Raw genomic sequence first — 23,744 nt, 5'->3', positions numbered from 1 at the left:
AGGAAGATGCTAGTGTTTGAGAACTAGGTAATAATGGGACTGTTTTTTGTTGCAATTTGTGTTTCGCATCTTCAACTAGTTTTTGCATTTCAGCAAGATGTTGTAGTGTTACTTTAGGACACACTCGAATTCCTTGTCCATTTAGTTTCAATAAATGTGCTTTAACCCTAAAGTATGACCCCTTAAATGTAGCATTGCAAAAATTACACACAAAACTAACATCCCCACTAAACTTGTTCATGGGTCGAGCCACTCGACCCGGCCCAAAGGCCCACCTGAAATGTGAGAGGGTTTAGGCAAAAATATAGGCCCAAAAAATGAGCTTGGATAAAAAAATAAAGCCTTTTAAAAAACGAACCAGGCCTCGAATAAAGTATTTTTTACCTGAGCCCAGCCCGAATTTACTAAAGGACAAAAAATATATTTTTTAATATTATTTTTTATTATTTTCTCCTTATTTTATTACCATTTTACTATTATGTTGCTACTATTTTGTTGTTATTGTTTGGATATTGTATAAAACTTATTTTATTATTAATTTTATTATTATTTTAAAGACATTTGTTAATTTGGTTATTATTTTATAGGCATTTGCTTGTTAAGTTACATCTATCTTAGTGTTATTTAAGTATACATATTTTTTAAAATTTATTTTCAATTTGTTGGGAAATATTTATTTTGATGTTTTTGATATTTTTGATGTATTATATATTTTAAAATTATATAAAAGTAATATAAAAATTAATATGGGCAGGCCAAGTTGGACCCGAGTTTTAACACTTTTATCTAGATCGGGCTTGGGAAAAATTTTAAGCCCATTTTTCAGGCCAGACCAAGCCTGGGCCTAACAAACGAGCCTAAATTTTTAGTTGAACCAACCCAAACCCAACGTGGCCGGCCCATGCACACCTCTAACCCCCACCCCGTTCAATATTTTTTGGTAATTTAGTAACATATCTCTAAAGAGGAGTGTTACAAATATCATCTTGAGACATTAGTATTAGTAACATTATTTGATGTGCCAGTACATCCACTACCACTTTGAGATGTCATAATTAAAAACCTAAAGTATTAACAAAAAAAATCAATGTATACTTTAAGAGTGATCATCACAAATCAATTATTTAACATACAAATATATAGAAAAATTTTTAAAAAAAATAAAAACTAAACAAATAAAAAAAATGTAACACATTCAAATCATAAACAAAATAAAATATTAAACTTAGCTTCAATTGCTTCAAACTTCCATGTTCATTGAAAGTAGGAAAATGGAAGAGTGATAAATGTTTAACATGTTTTTTAAAATGTGAAAAATGAAAACATCAAAAGCAACAAAGCAAGTACAAAGCTTGAAAGCTTCTCAAATAAGCTTTTTTTTTTTTTTGAAAATATCTACTGGATTAATAAAACAATACCCAACATAAGACCCTTGGGTTGCTTAAAACACTCCGAAAACAACAACAAACAGAAATTAAATCCAACCCAGTTTTCTAGACTGCTTTATCATCTAGAAAAATCTACAAGCCAAATGTATATGAGAAAACAAATTTCAAGGGGTAAAAACCTTTCATTTCCTAGACTACTTTAGAACTTTGCTTCCCCTTTCATTCTCAACTATCTCAACTGTGGCTTTTTAATAGAGGCCTCTATCCGTCGTGACTGTGTCAAGACTATATCTTTAGACATTCGTGTCGAGATCGTGTCCAACCTCTTTTTTTTTAACGTATTTCAACGAGTCCTGTACGTATTCGAGCGTGTCCAATGAGTGTTCATGCCGGACACACGTACAACACTAGTGCGATGAGGGATGAGTCATGTTTGTGCTTCCTAGCTTCCAACATACTTTATGTCGTGTTCCTTTCTACCAAAGACTGTGCTCAGATTTAGAAAAGACTATGAATCAATTTTTGTGGCAGAAAAGCTCGAGTCAGAAAGGAATGCATTGGAGTAAATGAGCCGATTTGTGTTTGCCAAAAGAGAGTGGAGGTATGGATTTCTATGATTTGTGTAAATTCAATTGCATTGTTGGCAAAGCAAGGGTGAAGGTTAGTTACTAATCCTAACTCGTTAGTTGCACGCATTTATAGTGCTAAATATTTCCCAAATACTAATTTCTGGAATTTGAATTTGGGATCTTACCCTTCCTATGTTTGGAAAAGCATATATGCGACACGAAAATTGCTGGAAGACGGGATTGGTTGGCGAGTGGGATCTGGCACCCCAATTTCAATTTGGAGAGATAAATGGCTTCCGTGATGGGCTCGTGGACAAATTCGACAAACAAGAGTTAACGAGAATATAGAAAGGGTGGCGGATTTGACAGATCACTCGTCTAAAAGTTGGAAGGAAGGGCTCATTACCAGTGTTTTTACTCTTGAGGAAGCTGCAACCATTCGGTGTATTCCCTTATCCAGAAGAGTTGATGTTGACAAGATTGTTTAGAGGGGTGAGAATACTCTGTCCGGAGCGGGTATCGAACTCTAATCAGCGACCAGATTACAGTGGACGACATACATGAGAGCAGAGAAATTTACAAAAAAAAAAAACTCTGGCAATTACAGATTCCTCCTAAAATAAAAATTGCAAACTGACGAATACTAGATAATTACATCCTTACGGCCTATATTCTATACAACAAAAGGATTGTGGCCTCCTCCATGTGCCCTAGATGTGGCGGTGAGCCTGAAACATTGATGCATGTCATCACAAGGTGTGGCCCTGCAAAAGAGGTAGGGGATTTAGTTAGTATTGGTTGGCCTTCAATTTTTAATATTGATGATATACGGGCTTGGTTTGACTTCGTTTTCAAGCATGGAAGTAATTATACCTGCAAAGTTATAGCGATCACAATTTGGGCAATTTGGCATGCTCGAAACAAGCAGGTCATGGAAGGCAAGCAACAAACAGCTCAAGATATCAGAATCATAGTGGCTAGTCTAGTACGGGAGCTTGATGAGATAAATCGGAAATTACCTGACCAGAGAGAGACCATGAAAACTCACTGGAAACCTCCACAGGACCCAAACGTAAAAGTGAACTTTGATGCAGTGTTCAAACCACAAATACAACAATCGTGCTCTGGGTTCGTTATCAGAAATGAGATAGGATTAATATTGGGAAGTGGTGCAGTCAAGAATGATTATATCTCATACTCTTTTTCTGCTGAAGCTATAGCATGTATCCAAGCTCTAAAGTTTGCGGAGTAAATGGGATTTTAGACAGATTGAAGTGGAGGGAGATTCCCGAACGACAATCATGATAATCAACCAAGGCGTAGTAGACAGATCTAATATGGGTGTGTATATTGAAGAGATTAAAGCTATGGCAACACGTTTTCAAAGGATTTCGTTCAAACATGTAGACAGAAATGCTAATGGTGTAGCTCATATAATCGCCCAAGAGAGATTTAATTTAACGGAAAATACGTTCCGGGTTGAGGAGGTACCTGTAGCGGCGGTAGAAGCGGTGAATTGAGATAATCAGATTCCGACTCCTCCAGACTGAAGCAAGATGATCTCTTCCCAGCTAATGCATGGATGTTCTGCAATCTGAAAATGGCTTATGAAGCTTCGAGATTTCTACCTGGTTTTGCGTTTTTGACTGTTTCGACGCTGATATTCATTTATGCGGACCAGCTGAGTACTGTTGTTATGTTTTCAATATTTTCTTTCGAATTTAATAGGCCAAACCTCAATCCATTTTAAATATAGTCCAAATTTTAAACATGTGTAATCTCACTTAAAATGCACCCAATAGCTTATTTATTTTTAAATGAATATCCAAAATTTTATATTATTAAATAAAAATATTTTAAATTCAGAATTTCTATAATTGTTCTAATTTCACTCGGTGTGCAATATTTAAATTCTTTAAAAATATATAATTCAATTTTGATTTTACTCGCCCCTGCATTTTTGTTAATAGATATTGTAGGATAGGCAAAGACATGCATCTTTAATTTTTGGCATTCCTGAAATGCCCCCATATCCAACCTATGAGTTCCATTATTATTTATTTAACTTAACAAATCCAACTACCTTCTACGAACCCTATTCGTCAACCATGGCAAAAATACTAATGAAACGTGGGGTTTTTTCCGTCCATCATCAACTGTCCAAGACAATCTAACAATGACAAGTCAAACCCACATTGACTTGTATTTAATTCATACAGTAATTTACATTACTAACTAAGCTGTACAACAACTGGACCTTTCATGTATACAGAAATCAGCATAGCCAGCAATCAAAATTTTGTTTACATTAATATCAAGAAACCCAAAATGTACATCACCTTGTAAAATTCGACATCGTCAGCTATTTCTCTGCATCTTCAGGCAACTTTTCCGGTTCTTTCTCAATAACCGAATAACCAGAAACCAGCTGTTCTGACAAACTGCATCATTTACACAAGTAACATTATGGCAATCCATCATTGCAATTTTATGATCACCATGCACAAAAGATATGCAAGTCTTTAACTGCAGATAAGATATTCAAAGAATTAAGATTGAACGAATATGTACCTAGGAGGATCGTGGTCATGATTTCCAGTCGTAGGAAAGCTCTTGGAAAACTGAACAGAAATCAAGCCTTCACTTGAACCAACCACAGCTGCAGGAGACCCGTTTAACATCACAGTTGCTCCACGTCTGGAACATATACCTACAAACAAAGCAATGTCTTTCACCACACTTTGGTAGCAGTTGGCTAGTACATAAAAGCTTACAACATCTTCATAGGAAGGGAGAACATAGGACAAGAATCAAACCATCTTCAGGACAACAATTCAAGTTGAAGGATGCTTCTTTGTAATATCAAAGAAACATTCATAACAAGAACTTTAAAAGCATTATATATGATACCGTACTTTGTCTAGGGAGAAAACTTTCAAGCAAAATGATAACAGGGTAAAGGAATTGGTGACCAACCAAATTGACCAAAGAATTCTTGATACGAAAAGTTGACTATGATCTTTCATTAAGCTGGTAAAGATTTCTTACAATAACTAGGAGGTGACAACCTTGAGCAATGTCAACTCATTAACAATTTCTTCTTGTCAACACTCCATTCACTGCTCAACAATATACAGAGAATTGAAGTAGCAGTTTTCGATTTTGTTTTCCTTTTCCAAGTGAAGGCTTATTCCAGATAAAAAAGAAAATGTAATGTGCTATATTTTACAGATGATTTTACAATACTTTGGGAATAGAGGAAAAATGTTCGATATCAAGGCACAACTATAATTGCAACAACCAAGAATTACAATGTCATTATACTAGACATGGTCAAAACAGAAATAGCTCATCAACGAAGTTAAGTGCCTAATCTATGTAATAACACAAACTAACCAAGCTAAATCTTTCTGGTAAATCAGAAATGACGACTCTCCGACAGTTATTTGTGCAAACCGGGAAACTGTATGTTACTCAAATTTGAAACACAACAAACTGAGGGGATTTTTTTATTCGTAGAATTCATACCGTGCAGTCCATGAAATTTATAATAGTCAAAGATTTTATCTAAGGACGAGAAAAATTCTTATTTAGGGTCCTTCCTTGGAGCTTGAAAGATGTCAAATACCTTGAAAGAGTAAGACGAAGCAAAAGAGAACCGTGATAACCATAGCATAAAGGCCACTGTTAGATGATGATGCCTTTGCTTCTTTCATCCTCCTCAATGTTTTAATCCGTTTCATCCTTGCACGTTTCCTCATGGCAAGTTCAGCAATCTCCCTCACCATCTTCTGGTCAGCAGCATCCAACAGCGGACCTTTCGGTGGCCGTGGAGGTTTGGGAGGCTTCCTAGTGCTTTTCTTCTTGCACTTCACTTCTGCTAAGTTCTTCTCTGCTACCGCCATGAGTTCATGATTCTCTTCTCCTTCCGAATTCTTGTCTACCAAGCATTCCATATTCTCACCCTCAACTCCGCCACCAAAACTGGAAGAACTACTGCACGAGTTTATGCCGGATTCACCCTTTCCTATCTTATCAAAACTCAAAAGATCGCTCCAAACTCCACTGAGAGTTCTCTTTGTTTGTAAATTCGATGGAACACGATCTTTTGTTCTTTCATCCTCACTGTTAATCCCACCACTTTCAAGATCTACTTCAATATCTCTTTCTCTTGTAAACAAGGGATCCATTCAAAAATAAACCCCAAATCCTTAAGATACTTAACTCCACTACTGCCAAGCTAAAATTCAGTCATGGTCTACATGAACTAATCCTTGACTTCAAAGAAATATCAAACAGCTCTAGGTCTCACCAAAAAATACCAACCAATCCTGCATTTGCCATTGAAATATTTCATATTAGTAGTAGGAAAGTACATGAAAACAATGGTCAATTCAAATGCTTACTCCAAGGACAAAAAGATAGCAAATTTATGAACCATGAATAGCTCAATTTTCATCATCAAAGACCCAAAGGAACAAACTAAAACATAAAGGAACTTGAAACAAATGATCATCTTTTAACTCCCCCAGAAAAATCAGTAAAGCTTGAAATTTGAAAAAAAAAACTAATCCTATTTTTCGACAATCAGATGAGAGATTACAACCAGCTCCCAGTCTCTACGTCTAAATGCAACTATAAAATAAATTAAAAATTGAAACCGGAATAAAACGCAGAATCCCATACCCTTTAAAACAAAAACCCAGAAAACAAGGGGAAAATACGCTGCCGACAAAGGGGAAAAAAAACACTTCATCTAAAAAAAAAAAAGCAGAGACACATGAAAATAAGAAAATCGGAAGGAGAAAAAAGGAATGTACCTTAAAAAGAGCTTAATTCGATGTCTGCAAGAACCATAAAACTAATAAAAATCCTTGGTCGATTTCGTCTAAGCTTATCTCTCTTTTTTCTGTCGTACGATTGACTAATTCCTTTTAAAAGGAAGTGGTCTTTTATATTTTGGAATGAAATAAAAACAAAAAAGGAGGAGGAAAATTAATTTAAAAACCAAAGCTTTCTAAAAATAAATAGTACATACCGCTAAAAAGACAATCAAAAACGAAAAACCAAAGGTAACAGTTGTTGGTTTTGTCGTGCTCGCCGATTAGCGAAGACGGATGAACGTGTCAGCTACTATGGCCTACGGGGTTGGTAACTGGCAGTTGCCGGTTGAATCATTAAGAATCCATTTCTTTTATGCCTTAATACTAATATGTTGGGAGAGTACTTAAATTGGTACCATTTTTTTCTCATATTATTATACTATTAGATTTGTAAAATAAATCTAAAATAAAACTCAATAAATCAGGATCTATCATGTCAAATTAATAAATTAAGAATAAAACTAAATGCGGAAGTATACCTGAATCCATAAATTCCTTAAAGTTTTACCGAATTTTAAGGATTTGATTTTTTAAATTAGCACACAATAAATTTAGATAATATCTACTATCTCTTCCCTAATGATGGGATATTAGAAAAGACATCTTGTGTATAATTTGGGACAATAACCCTAATATTTATAACATTGGCATATTAGTTCTAATCAAATTCTAATTAGCCCATCATTAATTAGAATTTCATTAGAACTCAATTACTAGAGTATTTACACATATTTGACCCATACTTTATTTAATAATTAAAGCCCAATAAAATTCTAACCAAATTAGATCACTTTTAATTTGGGCTAACCTATCATGATAGTAAATAATAACATGTAATCACCCTTATTATATATGTGATGTCCATATTTTCCAACAATCTCCCACTTGGACTACATATATATACTAATTACTCTATAATTACATGTCATTATATAACCTTATGAGATCAAAATTTTACTATCATATCTAAAAGGTATTTCGAACAATCTCGCCCATTAATTATGTTAACATAGAACCAAGGCGACTTTCGTTACATATATCGTAACTAAATCCATCCATGATCACGTATATTAACACAACCAAATGACATAGATCAAGTATGGATGTGTAGCATGGAAATTACATGCAATATGATCTAAACATGTCTATTTTCAACTGGTCCTCTTTAAACTTAAGTGAGGTCAGTTTCAAAACAATAAACAAAGTGAATAAACTGAATACTTCATTTCTTATCAGAAAATAACCAAATACATAAATGTCTGAAAACAAATAAAATATAAACTCCCACTAAACCATGATATCCTTAAACAATATAACAATCATGTGAGTACTGTGCTCATGAAAGACCTTAGGTGGCAAACCTTTTGTGAGCAGATCCACTATCATGGAATTTGTCCCAATGTGCTTTATGGATATTTGACCATTTTGCACTCTTTCTTTTACAACTAGGAACTTTATGTCAATATGCTTTGACTTAGATGAACTCCTATTGTTATTGGAATACAACACTGCTGACTTATTGTCACAAAATAATTTGAGTGGTCTTTCTACATTCTCGAAAATGCGTAGCCCTGTGACAAAGTTCCGCAACCATGTTCCATGGTTTGATACCTCATAGCATGCTACAAACTCTGCTGCCATAGTGGACGAAGCTACAAGTGTCTGTTTGACACTTTTCCAAGATATAGCTCCTCCAGCTAACAGGTAAATATAGCATGACGTAGATTTCCTACTATCTTGGCATCCAGCGAAATCAGAATTAGAATACCCTATGGCCTCCAAAAGATCTGATCTTTTATAAGTAAGCATGTAATCTTTTGTTCTCTGAAAATATCTCATAACCCTTTTGGCTGCTATCCAATGGTCTATATCAAGGTTGCTTAAATATTTGCCTAACATCCCAACAATATACGCAATGTCCAAACGCGTACAAACTTGAGCATACATCCATCTGATGTAACTCAAGAACAAAATGAGCAACAAACGCCATGATTATCCTAAAGGAGTCTTTCGATGAAATTGGAGAAAAAGTCTTTGTAAAATCAATACCTTCTTTCTAAATATATCCTTTTGCTATAAGACGCGCCTTATACCTCTCCACATTACCATTTGCATTCCTCTTGGTTCTAAATATCCATTTACAACCAATTGATTTCGCACCTTTAGGTAATGGGACAAGTTCCTAAACTTTGTTGTCTTGCACAAACTTATACTCATCTTTCATGGCATCAATCCACTTTTAAGAATTAGAACTTTTCATGGCCTAATGAAAGTTGATTGGACCATCTTCCATCATTCCATTATCATCTTCATGTTCTTGGAGAAATACAACATAATCATTTGGAATAACATTTCTCCTTTCTTTTGTGGACCTCCTTAATGACACTTGTTCTTGAGGTTGTTGAGTTTGTTCTTCTGGAACAATTATCTCATTTTGAATGGGAAGTTGTTCAACATTGTCTTGTAAAGGCTCTGGATTCACTTCTTAATCAATGATAGGTATGATACGAACCCGGTCGTATCATGTTTTAACATAAACCGTCGGCATCGAGAATGGCCTAAGCTCGAAGGGCCCAAGTGCAAAATGAAGCTTGATGAGCTCAATTCAACTCGTTTTCAGCTTAAGTTTTGGTTTTACTCAGCTCAATAGAGCTCAATTCGGTTTGATGCAAGCTCATTGAGCTTGATTCGAATTTATTTTAATCTCATGCATTTTAATTTGCTGGAATAAATTAATTTAATTGTGTTAGTTAAATTAGTTGGTTCAGCTCAAATAATTATTAAGTGTTCAATTTGTCAAAAATCTGGACATCTTAATTTCATGTTAAATATGCTTTATTTTTATGCGTGCATTTATGATGTCATAGTTAATACATATCATTTAGTTGTCTTAAGTTTGCTGCTAGTTTTAATATGCCGAACTAATTGTTGTCTTAGCCAGTTTAATTTGTCAATTTTAAGACACATTTAACTCTTGCCCAGTAGAATGTGGTTTAATTAATTTGCTACGAATTTAATATGTTCTAAGCTTATTAATTGTGGTTTAAATGTGCAGCTATTTTTGGCATTAAAGAAGTAAGCATGTTGAATTTAATGTGCTTCTTGCTGCAGCCAAATTAATTTGTGTACAAGGCATGGACGACACATTAATTGAGCTGCTGGTGCATTACCAAGGGACGTCATTAATGTGCAGCATGCATGGCCGAATTTATTGAGCAATGTGTATGCTGAAATTAATGTGTGCAACTAGTTGGTATTTCCCAAGTGGCCATTCGGCCAAAGCATGCTTGATGTTTCCTTTCTTCAAGACTGAATGTTCCACTCTCCAAAGAAGCATCTCAAGCTGTTCACACTTGATGAAAGGTGTCATTCACACTATAGGTTGTTCGGTGACATGTGTTCACACCTGGTGGTCTACTCATATTCGGGTTTCACACTTGAATGGCCATTGGAGTGCTCCATAATGCTCATTTAATCCAAGTCTTTTAAGCTCATCTAGGAGCCACATTTAAGAAGCATACAAGCTATCTTTAAGCATATTGGCCGAATATGGACTAGTCTATAAAGCTCTCCATCAATGGCCAGCCGAATCATCCACTTCTAGTAGCTGCCCATTCGGTTTTCCATGCCAAGAATACTCTAGAAGATGTCCAAGAAGTTGCTAAGAAGTTTCCTAAAGCCTTAAGGCTTAAGATTTCCGTCTCATTGAATGCTCAAGAGACCATTCGACTAGCTATAGTTTAAGCTATAAATATGACATGTATTTCACTTGTTGGGGGCTAATGAACATTTTTATATAAAACCAGTTTATCTTGTGAAAATTTCTTCTCTCAAATTTCTTTTTTAGACTTGATTGGTTTATATGTTAGCTCAGTGGCGTCAATCCTTGTCTTCCAAACTTATCATTCCCAAACGAGTGTGGCGTTCACCCAATTCGATACCTCTGGTTCTTTTCTTGCTAGGCAACGAATCAAGGTTCTCTATTCCATAACTGAATTCCCCCCTTAAGTCATATAAGTCCCGAGTCAACATTTCTTTAATGCTAGTTTGTTCTTGAAGCTTGAGTCATATCCTTTATTCCATCTAAGTTTTCAACTACATTTTATTTCTTTCTTGTTTCACCAAGCTTATCTATCTGAACTCCCAACTATCCTTGTTATTCTTTGTTAATTGAACCTATAATATCCACCTTTAACCTATCTTTGAACCCTTTTTGCCTGTTTCTGCCCAAATTTATCCAAAACACCATTTTGTTGAACCGAACGATACTTCTTTATCGATGATCGGGCAATGCAAATACGACTCAAAATCAATCACGAGGTCGGGATCGTATCAGAACCTGAAAATCGTCAAAAGTGATAGTAGAAACTGAGTTAGAATCCAATTCCTCCTCAAAATCAATATCTCTAACCTTATTTCTCCCCTCAAACTTAACATCCTCAAAAAATGTTACAGTTCCCGTCTCAAAAATATTCCTTATTATGGGATCATAAAATTTATAGCCCTTAGATCACTCAGAATAACCAATAAAGTAGATGCTTACTATTTTGGAGTCCAATTTCTTTTCATGTGGCCTATAAGGCTTTGCCTCAGCTGAATATCCCCAAATGTGAAAGTGATTTAGACTAGACTTTTGACCTGTCCAAAGCTCATAAGGTGTTTTTGCAACTATTTTATTAGTTTCTCTATTCAGAATGTAAGCTGTTATCTTTAATACTTCTCCCCAGAGGGACTCAGATAAGGTAGAATAAGCAATCATGCTCCTTACCATATCTTTAAGAGTTTTGTTTCGTCTTTCAGCTACACCATTCATACTAGGTGATCTTGGCATGGTGTATTGTGGGACAATACCGTATTCCTTTAAGAATTTAGTAAATGGTCCTAGACATTGCTCACCTGAGCCATCATATCTACCGTAGTACTCACCACCATGATCAGACCTAATGTTTTTAATCATTTTGTTGAGTTGATTCTCAACTTCAACTTTATAAGTTTTAAACACGTCCAAAGATTGAGATTTCTCATGAATGAGATATAGGTACCCATAACGTGAGAAATTGTTTATAAATGTTATGAAATATTGTTGACCATTCTAGGATACCGTAGGGAATGACTCACAAATATCTGTATGAATTAATTCTAAGACGTTTGGAGATCTATTGGCACCCAATCTCTTGGTTTTGGTCTGTTTTCCCTTAATGCAATCGACATAGACATCAAAGTTTGTGAAGTCAATGGACTTTAAAATACCATCAGACACAAGGCATTCAACTCTAACTTTTGAGATATGACCTAAGCGTCTATGCCATAATGATGCTAAATTTTCCTTATTTAATTTGTGTTTAATATGACATGATTCCACATGCAAGGTTTCATTATAGGATGCAACTGTTTCTAGCAAATAAAGGTTGTTATAAGTATTTAAATAACCAGTTCCAATAACATTTGAATTTAAAGACAAATTAAATTGATTGTTTCCGAATGAACAATAATATCCAAATTTGTCCAATGAAGAAACAGAAACTAAATTCCGTCTAAATAACAGTACATTAAAAATGTATTTTAAATTCAAATAAAAACAAATGCCCAATCGTTTCCACTTCTACTGATTTTTCATCGCCCATAAAGATGTGTTTTTCACTATCACTTGGCTTTCGGTAACTCAGGCAACTCTGCATAGAAACACTTATGTGAGTAGTAGCACCAGAATCTATCCACCAAGTGTTTCTAGGTATGAAGCTAAATTAATCTCAAAACAGAACAAATTAAAAATTATTCCTTTCTTTGCATGCCAAGCATGATATTTGGTACAATCTTTCTTTACGTGTCTAGACTTGTTACAAAAGAAACAACTCTCTGTAGCTTGTTGTTGTTTCTTTTGAGTTGGACCCTTAGCAGTTTCATTATGATATTTTCTTTTCTTGCCCTTATTTTTAGGGGCATTGGCCAAATGGGCACTTTCAGACTTATTACGCTTCAACCTTTCTTCCTCTTGCATACAATGAGAAATGAGCTCATTTAGGGTCCATTTATCCTTTTGACAGTTATAACTAATGTTAAATTGATTAAACTATACAAGAAGCAATACCAAAACCATAAGAACAAGCAATTCCTCAAAAAGCTTGATCTTAAGTGCCTTAAGTCTTGAAGCAGTATGGAACATCTCCATAATGTACTCCCTTACGTTTCCTTGACCCTTATACTTCATAGACATCAAAGAAGTCAGAAGTGATGTCATCTCAACCTTATCGTTTTTAGCAAAACGTTTCTCAATTTTATCAACGCAACCCTTGGCCTAAGTAATCTCTTCAGATTCTGTGCCCCAAAAGGCTTCTGGAATGTCGTGTTTCATGATCATTAGACTCATGCGATTTGAACGATCCGACCTTTCAAAATCCCTCTTAATATCAAGGGTACTATCTTGTAACAACCTGTTTTTGATTCAAATCGGAACAGTGGTTTTGGAACCACAAATTTAAGGTTAAAATATTATTTTAATATTATTTTTGGTGTTTAGAGCATGTTATTTGATATGTGTGAAAATTTCGTGAATTAATTTTATCATTTAATTAGTCAATTTGAGAAAAATGACTAAATTGCTTAAAATGCAAAAGTTGCATTCTACTTGCTAAAGGTGTCAAATAGCTTTGGATTTTAAATAAAATGGCCTTAAATGGTAATTAGATCATTTAAGTGTTAATGGACATTAATGGACTTCCATTATATGATTTTATATGTTTATTATTAAGGTTAATATAGTAATTCATTAATATAGGTTAATAAAATAAAAACAAAAAGGAATTTTGTCCATATTGGCATCTTGATACCACCAGGAATGGGCAAAACAAACTCTAAGGAATCAAAAAAATTGAAAAATTGGATCTATGTCCAACAGATCACACCTACCAAGAAAAAGTATTTGGTTTTGGTTCGACCTGTAACCCCATATGAAATACCGGACGGTCTAAATTTAGCAACACTCATCAAATAAACATTTCAATAATCCCCATGTTTGTATTTCGAAAGTAAAAGGGATCCGGATGATAGGCAATAAAAAAAAGAATTCTTCCTAAATTTTCTATTTTGATGAACCAACGTATAAGAAGTTTTCTCCTCGTACGGCTCGAGAAAAAAATGATTAATTAAGAGTTATGAAAAACTTTTCAGCAGACACGTGGAGTCGACGTCTCTCTATAATGTACCGTAGGTAGACTGATTATTGTAGGTGACTGTCTCTAGTGGTTTAGAGGCAATTCTAATAAAATAAAAACAAAAAAGGAATTTTGTCCATATTTCTTTCTTGTGGCCTAATATTGAAGAAGAAAAGAAGCCATTGATGAACTTTTAGGGTTCGGCTAGTATATTCCTTGATTAAAGTATAGTTTTAGCTCGATTTTTTATGATTTCTATGTTTTTGTAATCGTTGCAGCTCAATCTAACTAGCTCGTACCTTAGATTTTGAAATTGTTAAAAATTTTGAGAGTTACTACTGTTGAATCTATGAGTTATTTGATGTTTAATGTTGAAATATGAAAGCATGATGATAGTTTTACATGTTTTGTAAAGTGATTTTTGACAAAAGTGTCAAATAAGGATTAAATTGTGAAATGTGTAAATTAAGGGGTTGAAATGTGAAATAAATGAAAATTATGGGTTGCTAGAAACCTATAGGCAATTCAACTAAGCTAGAGTATAATGAAATTACGTGAATTTTGTGTATTTGTAAAATAAGGACTAAATTGTAAAAATGTGAAAGTTTTGGGTCTAATATGCAAATATGCCCAAATGTGTATTTTTGGACTAAATTGAAAGAATATCTAATTGAATAAGTCAATTTTGAATCCATATAGATCAAGAAAGAAAGAATTCAAATTTAGATCAGGGTAAAAACAAGGTAAATTGAGATAGCAATTACTTTATTGGATATCTGTTGAAATAATAAATGAAATATACGAATTAAATAAGGCAAGTTGTTGAATAAGACCATAGCTGAGCTTTGGCAAATCGAGTAAAAGACCATAACTGGGTTATGGCATGTGAACGAAAGACCACGGTAGGGCCTTGGCAATGTATGTGTAAGACCATAGTTCGACTATGGCATCGAAAAATCGATGAATTTGTATCGTAATCACTTAGAATCCGGAGCGGTTTGATAAGAGTATTGATGAGAAATAGATAAGAGTATTGAATGAGGATATGAATAAATTTTATGTTAGCTCATGAATTGATGCTTTAAATGTTGATAATATTATCTATTTTGAATTGCTATATGAATGTTGTAATTATTTCATGTTCACATACGAACTTACTAAGCTTTATAGCTTACTTCATTTTTTATAGTTTTGCAAAGCTAGCTTAGATCAAGGGATCATCAGAGACCTTATCGCACTATCGGTCATCTATTTTGGTACTTTTGAAGATATTTATATATGGTATATGACATGTATAGGCTTGTGTTATTTTGGTTTCTTTGATGAATATGTATTTTGGCCATTTGAGTTGGCTTAAGATGATAAACTTGATGATGTTTTATGAATGTGCAATGGTTCCATTTTTATGTTTGGTAATAGACCTATATTGAATGAATGTGGTTAAAGTGATTATGTATATTTGGATTGGTTTATTTAGATGGATTATATATGTGAATTAAGCTTAGTAAAGCAAGATAAATTGATTGGTATTTGAATAGGTAAATGGTATGGATTTGAGTATTGAATTTAGTTGAAATGGATATAGTATAATTATGTATTGGTTGATAAATTTTGGCTGCATATTTGTGACTTAAAATGGTAACAATTGAGTTTACTTAGGTATGTGCAAAAAGGGTGGCAAATTGGCTTTGCAAAGGGCCTATTTTTGTCCACACGAGCGTGTGTCTCAGCCATGTGCGACACACGGTTATGCTACACAGCCATGTGTCCCCTGGTGTTGATATTGAATTGAAGTCAGTATACTCCACACGATCTCACACACGGGTGTGTGACTGGCCGTATGGTATAAGTCAGTATACCCCCTACAGGGCACACGGGCTAGACACACAGGCATGTGGTTGGCCGTGTAACCCAAGTCAGTATACTCTCCAATTTTCACACTGCCTGGCACACGGGCGTGTCCTCGGCTATGTGAGTTTGAAAAATTTCTAAGTTTTTTTGAAATTTTTGTATGTTATCAGTTTAGTCCCGAACCACTTCTAAGGCATGTTTAAGGCCTCGTAGGTCATTATAAGGACAAGGTGATTGTATTGAATGATGTATGAGAATGAATGCTATATGTTGTGTTTTGATCGGTAATACCTCATAACCCTATTCCAGCAACGGATACGTGTTAGGGGTGTTACATTTCCACAGTGAGAGGTGTAGGTTGTTCTTCCTTAATGCAAGGTCTATGTCCGTACAACCAAGCACTATAAGTAAGTGCCTTCTTCATTCCTTAAAATTAGTCCCATTAAGTATTGTATAGAATTTATATTAGCAGATATTATGGCAGCAGAAGATGAATTAAATGAATATAGAACAAAAACAAGTTTAAATCAATATTCATAAGTAAATAATAAATTCAAGATACCAAACACAACATTAATATCAAGTCTTTGTATAGTAATATTAACAGTAAGCGGTACTCTTGTTGTAGCAATCAAACATTGACAATAAATTATGTCAAAAAGTGAGTTAATCTTTGGACTAACTTATTGCTCACATAAAATACCTTATAATTTGTCACACATTTATCACCACAGATGTCGTTGAAATTCTGCCAAATATTAACTTACTTTTGGGTCAATCAATAAACGCATGAATCACAAAAACATATAATCATCTCAATATTTCAAATAAACTAATCTACACAAAATAGGTCACTTTGGCAGTATTTTATTTCAACTAATTTATTTAAAATATTAGACATCCTTAATTAAAAGCTAAAATCTGAATTTATTTGTTTCAAAATATTTACCTTAACTTCATCTTTCAATCAAAAAGATAATTATATATATTTATATAAATTTCCAAAACAATATGCATTAAACCAATCAAAGTATGCACATATTATATATTTATATATAATCGAAACATATACATATGAATCAATTTCTATATTTTGATTTTAATGCCTTATATGATTTAAAAAAAAAACTAATAATAATAACCACATGTTATGTAATTAATGCATATATACATTGTAACGACCCAAATTTTAAGATCATCGAAAAAGTGAATTTTCAGGTTTTCGATTCTGAAAATTAGATTTGTAAATATTTATTAGAAATATTTACGAAGATAAGTGAGAGGTTAATTAGATTCTAATTAAGTAAATCTAGCTTAATTTAAGTTAATTTAGTGAAAGGACTAAATTGAATAAAGTGTAAAAGTTTAATTATAAATTATAGACAAGTTAAGGGACTAAGTTAACAAATAAACCTTAAGTGACAAGTATGTGGTAAGTATAAATACATATGTATTATTTTAATTGGTACAAATGTATGGATATATATATGTACTTACTTATTATATAAGTAAATAATAATATATAGTAAATTATATTATATTATATAATTTATATATTAATTAAATAAGGAATGAATAAAGAAAATAAAAGAAACAAAACATAAAGAAAAAGAGAAAGAAAGTCACGAATAGCAGGGAAAGAAAGAAGGAAAAAGGGAAAGAAAATCAAAATCAAAATTTAGGGTTCTGGAGTTTCAAGCTTGATTGGTAAGTCAATTTAATCCTTTTTCTTGTAATTTTGGTGTCTATGGAATCCTAGGAAGAAATACTATTTGAATTATGTTGAAATTTAGGAAGATAGTGAATTTTTAGATGTTGATTAAGTTGAATTATTGAGTAAATTATGAGATAAAATGATAGAAAATTCAAGTAAGAAGTGGGAGAATGATTAAATTGTAATGAGAGATATAAGTTTTGAAATAGTAAGGATTGAATTGAGAGAATTAATTCTATGCTGTAAAATTTAAGAGTTAAATAGTCTAAAGTGATAATTGAATGAAAATATAAGATTTATTTTGAAGAAAAAGAATGGTTATGATGGAAGGACTAAATTGGAATTTATGTAAAAGCTACTTGGAAATAAAAGAGTGTGTTATTAAATAACATACATTGATAATTTTAAATGTTAAATTTTATGTAGCCAACGTAGCACCGGAAATGTTATCGAAAAAGGGAAAGGAGAAAGTGAACGAGGATATCGAGTAAACTCGAGAATTACGGTTTGTATTTCTATAAACTATGTTTAATAATTTAATAAATGTAATTATTATTTCTTTTTAATTGATTAGTATGTATGATAAATATTGTGATAGAAAATTGTTATTGTTTCTGTATTAAAATGAAATGATTCAAATACCCTATTAACAATGTTGAGCTAAGTCGGATATAGTTGGCAAGCCATAGGATTGGAAGTGTTTAGGGATATTTCGACTGTGTGTCGATGAGACACTATATGTGTCAACTACTGTTACTGTTCCGGATTCGTTCCAAAGAGTTACTCTGTACCTAACTGTATCTGTTACTGTTACTGTTACCCTTATAGTGTATTCCAGCTTCGGCCGATGAAACACTGTATGATATCCCGGTGTGTGGGTTAGATCCGTGTATCTGTTCAGGTCCGAGTTATGTTAATAGGGGTGAAAGTGCTGAAGACTGACTACTATTGATTATGTGACTGTGACTGTTAATACGATTATTAAAAGATATCGTATGATATGAGATATATATAAAGAATTGCTTAATTACATTTAAGAGCTATAAGATGAAGACAAGAGATTCAGCTATTAAGATTATGAAAGTAAATGTTTTGAGTTACAATACATATAGATGGCTTATTATCGTTCTAAGCATTAGTTTATAGAAATACCACTGAGTGTATACTCAGCGTACGGTTTGTTTCCGTGCGCAGGTTAAGTACAGTAGAAACTAACGTTTCAGCATCCAAACCAACTCCCCAACTCAAATACTTGGTGATGTATCTTATCTTGAGAAATTACATGTACCTAGGTTATTTTTGAAGTTATTTTGTTTATAAGTGATGTTGGTGAAGAATGTTAATAGATAGTTAATTAATGTAATATGTGTGTTATAATATAGTCCATTTTGAATTGATTTGAATGGTATTTATGTACAAATTTTGAAGTTGCTTTGTTTAATGGTTATTGAATACATGTGTTAGATTATTGTATTGATGGTTTTAATGAGTATTAGGTGTGCTTTACTATGTTCTGGATTGGTTGAAAGATTGTATTTAAATTGTTTACTATTCAAGGTTTGCAGGGTTGGTAAATTTGAACTATAAGGTTCATTTTGAATCCACACGGCATGTCACACGGGCGTGTGATCAGACCGTGTGAGACACACGGCTTGCACACGGGTATGTTGATAGGCCGTGTGTCCCCTGCATCTTTAGATGTGAAGTCAGGATAGTACACGGGCAGAGGACACGACAGTGTGTCTTGGTCGTATGTAGGACACGGGTTTCAAGCACGGTCGTGTGTCAAAAACATGTGAAAATGGCATAAAAATGGTGAAAAATCAGATTACCACATAGCCTAGCCACATGGGCGTGTGCCCAGGCCGTGTGTGCCTCTGATGCCTAAAAATTTGCAAGTCAGATCTGCCCACGGGCTGGCCACACGGCCGTGGGAACCCCATGGACTGGCCACACGGCCATGTCCTAGGCCACACGGGCATGTGCCCCTATATTCAAGGAAAATTTTTTAAAGTTGCTAGTTTAGTACCAAACCACTTCCAAAGCATGTATTGGGCCTCATATGCCCATATTAGGGATTTTATGATGAAATTTGAAAAGAATAGATCTGGAATGCAAAATTTATGACTCGGTTTTGTATAAATGTTAGTGTATAAGTTTAGTAATGTCTCGTAACCCTATTGAGGTGACTGATACGAGTTAGGGGTGTTACATACATATAGCAAATCGAAGCATAAATTAAAAAAATTTAAAACAAAACCCTAAAATTTTTAATATGAATTCAAGGTAATCAATAATATAAATCTTCAAAGATCAACATATATATTTGAAATATGAAACCAATGAAATTTCATAAATCAATCATTTAAATGAAGAACCTTAATCAATTTCCAATGATTCAATATAACTTGGCTCTGATACCACTTGTTAGATTTGTAAAATAAATCTAAAATAAAATTGAATAAACTCTGATATATCATGTCAAATCATCAAGAATAAATCAAGAATAAAACTAAATGCGAAAGTGTACCTGTATCCATGAATTCCTTGAAATTTTAACGTATTTTGGGGATTTGATCTTCCAAATTAGCACACAAGAAATTCAGAGAATATATATTCTCTCTTCCCTAATGATGGGATATTAGCAAAAGATATTTTGTGTATAATTTGTGGACCATAACCTTAATATTCATAACATTGGCATATTAATTCTAATCAAATTCTAATTAGCCCATGATTAATTAGAATTTGATTAGAACTCAATTACTAGAGTATCTACACATATTTGACCCATATTTTATTTAATAATTAAAGCCCAATAAAATTCTAACCAAATTAGATCAATTTTAATTTGGGCTAACCTATCATGATAGTAAATAATAACATGTAATTACCCTTATTATATATGTGATGTCCATATTTTCTAACATATACTAGTAATCAAACAAATTAAAAATATTAATCAATTTCAAAAACAAAATAAAATTTAAGTAAAATTAAAAGTTATCATAAATAAATAAAATAAAGAATAAACATATTTGATTATTAAAGAAACTTAGATTCAACAAAGTGGGTTATTTTATTATTTTTTTTTTTTTGAAAAATAACATCTGAATCTTATTATTAAAAAACAAAATTCAAAAACAAGCCCAACAGTCAGGCAAAAGCGTAATAACAAAAGTAAGTAGAAAAAATGACCGAATAATAGGCTCAAAGGCAATCAGAAAACAAAATAAAAAATTTTAAAAACAACCCAAACACAAAGATCCAGCTTGAAGAAACGGGGAAGCTCTACAGACTTCGTCGTCCAGATGTTATCCACTAACACCATGTTTGGTTGGGTGTATTTGCATAGCTATTACACCCCTAATCGTGGGCCCCACTCAATACGTTGTTTGGTTGAGTGTATTGGCCTAATACGGGTCTATTACATTACGGATGTAATCCCCAAAATCACCGATTTCTAATCCCTTCCTTGCGCTCAGATTAGGTCCTGATTCAGTTTTGCTCCCTGTTTTACCCTCCGATTCACGCTTCTGTCTTACCCAAAATCTACTGTCTTCTGTTTCTTCCTTCTACCTTTCTTCTCCACTCTCATCGACGTCTTCTCCTTCTCTTTTTACCTCTCTTTGGTGTCACAACTGGACTTCGAACACCGATCAGAAAGCATCCTCCATCTCACGTTTTTCGTTCCTCTCCATCAGTGAAATTGTGCTCTGTCCATTGGAACCAGTAAGGAATATACTAGAACAATTCCTTCTCTTTTTTTGTGCCTTGCACCTGACAATACTGGGTTCCAGCACCCATGAGTGCACCTTTGCACTTTTGACAATACTGGAACAATTACGTTTTACGCTCTTTGTTGGTTACCTTATGTATTCTATGAACAATTATGGTCTAGATTTCTACCTTATTAATTACTATTTCCAATAGTAGGGCAAAGAAAGGGGGGAATGATGGGGTGTAGGGTTCTATGTTACTTGGACTGGACATAAGTGTTGGATACAGAAATGTGTGCAGCACAGCAATCTTTTTAAGCTTTCCTTGTATTTGAAGGATCATACCCCTATACCGATGTCTGATATGGATGTCGACATAGGTACTTTGAAAAAATGAAGAGCCAGAGCAACACAATTAGAGTTTGGACAATATGCTCCTGTTGATTACTCTGGTTCAGGCTTTTACATCTAGTGGATTAGTTTTATAGCATCTTAGATTTGAATGTAATTTCCTTATGCCAAGGAGCTGTTGAAATTTAAAGTGAAGGAGGATCTGGTCTGTGAGAAATGATTAGATAGTAACCTTGCTCCCTGTCAAATGCCAACATTTCAGGATATGCTCATTTGATAAAGCATTGACACTTCAGCAGTATTTATCTCTTACAATTGTTTTGATTATTAAATATCGGTTCAATTTCTCTGTTTTGGTTAATCTAATTTAATTGAAATTTATCTGCATATGACTTGCTTGCAATTTTCCTGCTACAGCTACTTGCCATGTCATTAGTAGACATTGACATTTTGTTATCTAAAGTCTTTACCAATTTGGAAGATAACTGAGTTGCTGAATAAAGCGATGTGGATGTCTATTAAGGTCTTGTTGATTGTGATAAATGCTATGCGTGTTGCTTTTATATACAAAGCAGGTCTTTTAGTTTCATCTAAAAAGATGGCTCATAGTATTGTCAATTATAAACCAATTTTTTTCTGGTCCGATAAAGTCTACACCCAACAACATTTGCCATCATGTGTTAGAGATAGAGAGAAAGGAAAAAGGGAGGGGGCAGGCTTCATTAATTTATGAATCGAAAGGTATGCATGAGTTGGTCTATTCCTATATGTTGTCAACATACTGCACCTCCTCAATCTTGGTTCTGCATCTTCTTAGGCTCATTATGGCCACCATAGGAATAGCCTACTACCCTGAACTTTTGCCATTTGGTAGGTTTTGGTGGATATGATGGTTGAGTTGGTTATATTCTTCAGCCAGTTGGGATAGGTTTCCTCAGTTACAAGCTTATCAATGGTTCTTGTGTTATCTGGAACTTGACTTGGTTATTGCCAATAGGTTTCTGGAATCTTGAAATCAGCTTCCTTTTCCGTGTTTGAATTAAGAGTGTATGTGTATTCACTGCATCCTAAATTGTTTTGCAGTTTGCATGCTATCACGGCATATTAGCATCATCTTCTGTAGGATACATGATAGACTGAACATTTTATTATAGTTTGTATACAAGTAGAATGCCAGTTGGTTCTTCTAAATCATAATCAGTTACTTTTCTTATTTTTGTATGTTCTCCTATAGTTCCCGGTGGGTCGTGTCCATCAACTGCTGAAAACAAGGGTTAGTGCAAACGGAAGGGTCGGAGCAACAGCTGCTGTATACACAGCTGCAATTCTCGAGTACTTGACTGCAGAAGTGCTAGAACTGGCAGGTAACGCGAGCAAGGATCTGAAGGTTAAGCGAATCACACCAAGACATTTGCAACTAGCTATCCGGGGTGATGAAGAACTTGACACCTTGATTAAAGGAACTATAGCAGGCGGCGGTGTTATCCCGCACATTCACAAATCACTTATCAACAAATCTTTGAAGGAGTAGTTCATGTAAGTTATCTGTCTGTTTTAATCTGTACCCATAAACGTCAGTAAAATGTTTCAAGTCCTTGCTTGTTTCAGTAGATAATCATGGAGATTCAGGATTTAAATTATAAAGATGGATTCAAACAGCTGATATTTTGAATTACAAACTGCTCCCTGATATGCTTTTTCTTCTAATACCCTGTGTTAATAATATATTTTAATATCTAATAGTAAGTTTTATTTGCATGAACTTAAATTATACTGTAATTTGCTTGTATATTTACAAATTAAATATCCAAGAGGTATACAAACTACATAAAAGTAATGTCCATCCTATTCCTTATTGTAACACCTATCAACAGTTTTTTTTATATATCAATGATGAATTTCCACTTTTGGTATATTTAAGATTTAATCTTTATACTTTAATTTTTATATAATTTGGTATTTCAACTTTGATAATATCATTCGTTAATTTAAATATTTTATTTTGATTAAAACGATATCATGATTAAATTATCAAGAATTTTATGAAATTATATATCATTATTAAATTATATTTAATATTAATTATTCTAAAAGAAAATTTATTATCAAGAATTTTAT

The 23,744-nt window shown here is 33.6% G+C and overlaps 3 protein-coding genes across 11 annotated transcripts; 2 read left to right on the top strand and 1 right to left on the bottom strand.

Annotated features, from left to right (window-relative positions):
- Window positions 1-1,209: 1,209 nt before the first annotated feature.
- On the bottom strand, window positions 1,210-7,047 carry LOC107926898 (uncharacterized). 7 transcript variants are annotated; one of them, XR_001692329.2, is made up of 7 exons: window positions 6,778-7,012; window positions 5,586-6,288; window positions 4,529-4,667; window positions 4,297-4,398; window positions 3,449-3,551; window positions 2,831-3,081; window positions 1,210-2,721 (listed from the first exon to the last, which is right to left on the bottom strand). XR_001692329.2 is itself a non-coding variant. In XM_016857847.2 (4 exons), the coding sequence occupies exons 2-4, from the start codon at window positions 6,145-6,147 to the stop codon at window positions 4,320-4,322; spliced, it is 780 nt and encodes a 259-aa protein (XP_016713336.1). In that variant the 5' UTR covers window positions 6,148-6,288; window positions 6,778-7,047; the 3' UTR covers window positions 4,079-4,319. The 7 variants fall into 7 exon arrangements, 2 of the variants coding, with proteins under 2 accessions (XP_016713336.1, XP_040930508.1); XR_001692330.2 differs by having other exon boundaries at window positions 2,977-3,081; XR_005899611.1 differs by having other exon boundaries at window positions 3,449-3,544.
- On the top strand, window positions 2,661-3,209 carry LOC107926878 (uncharacterized). Its single transcript, XM_016857817.1, has one exon. It carries the CDS (start codon window positions 2,661-2,663, stop codon window positions 3,207-3,209), a length of 549 nt encoding a protein of 182 aa, XP_016713306.1.
- A 13,967-nt stretch (window positions 7,048-21,014) lies between the features above and the next one.
- On the top strand, window positions 21,015-23,333 carry LOC107926859 (probable histone H2A variant 2). 3 transcript variants are annotated; one of them, XR_005899610.1, is made up of 2 exons: window positions 21,015-21,288; window positions 22,861-23,333. XR_005899610.1 is itself a non-coding variant. In XM_016857799.2 (2 exons), the coding sequence occupies exons 1-2, from the start codon at window positions 22,356-22,358 to the stop codon at window positions 23,155-23,157; spliced, it is 309 nt and encodes a 102-aa protein (XP_016713288.2). In that variant the 5' UTR covers window positions 21,668-22,355; the 3' UTR covers window positions 23,158-23,333. The 3 variants fall into 3 exon arrangements, 1 of the variants encoding a protein (XP_016713288.2); XM_016857799.2 differs by lacking the exon at window positions 21,015-21,288 and adding an exon at window positions 21,668-22,367; XR_001692312.2 differs by lacking the exon at window positions 21,015-21,288 and adding an exon at window positions 22,404-22,673.
- The last annotated feature ends 411 nt before the right edge of the window (window positions 23,334-23,744 follow it).

Source organism: Gossypium hirsutum, chromosome A08 (genome assembly GCF_007990345.1).
Source record: "Gossypium hirsutum isolate 1008001.06 chromosome A08, Gossypium_hirsutum_v2.1, whole genome shotgun sequence".
Classification (NCBI taxonomy): Eukaryota; Viridiplantae; Streptophyta; class Magnoliopsida; order Malvales; family Malvaceae; genus Gossypium; species Gossypium hirsutum.
This window is presented reverse-complemented; position numbering and strand designations above follow the sequence as displayed.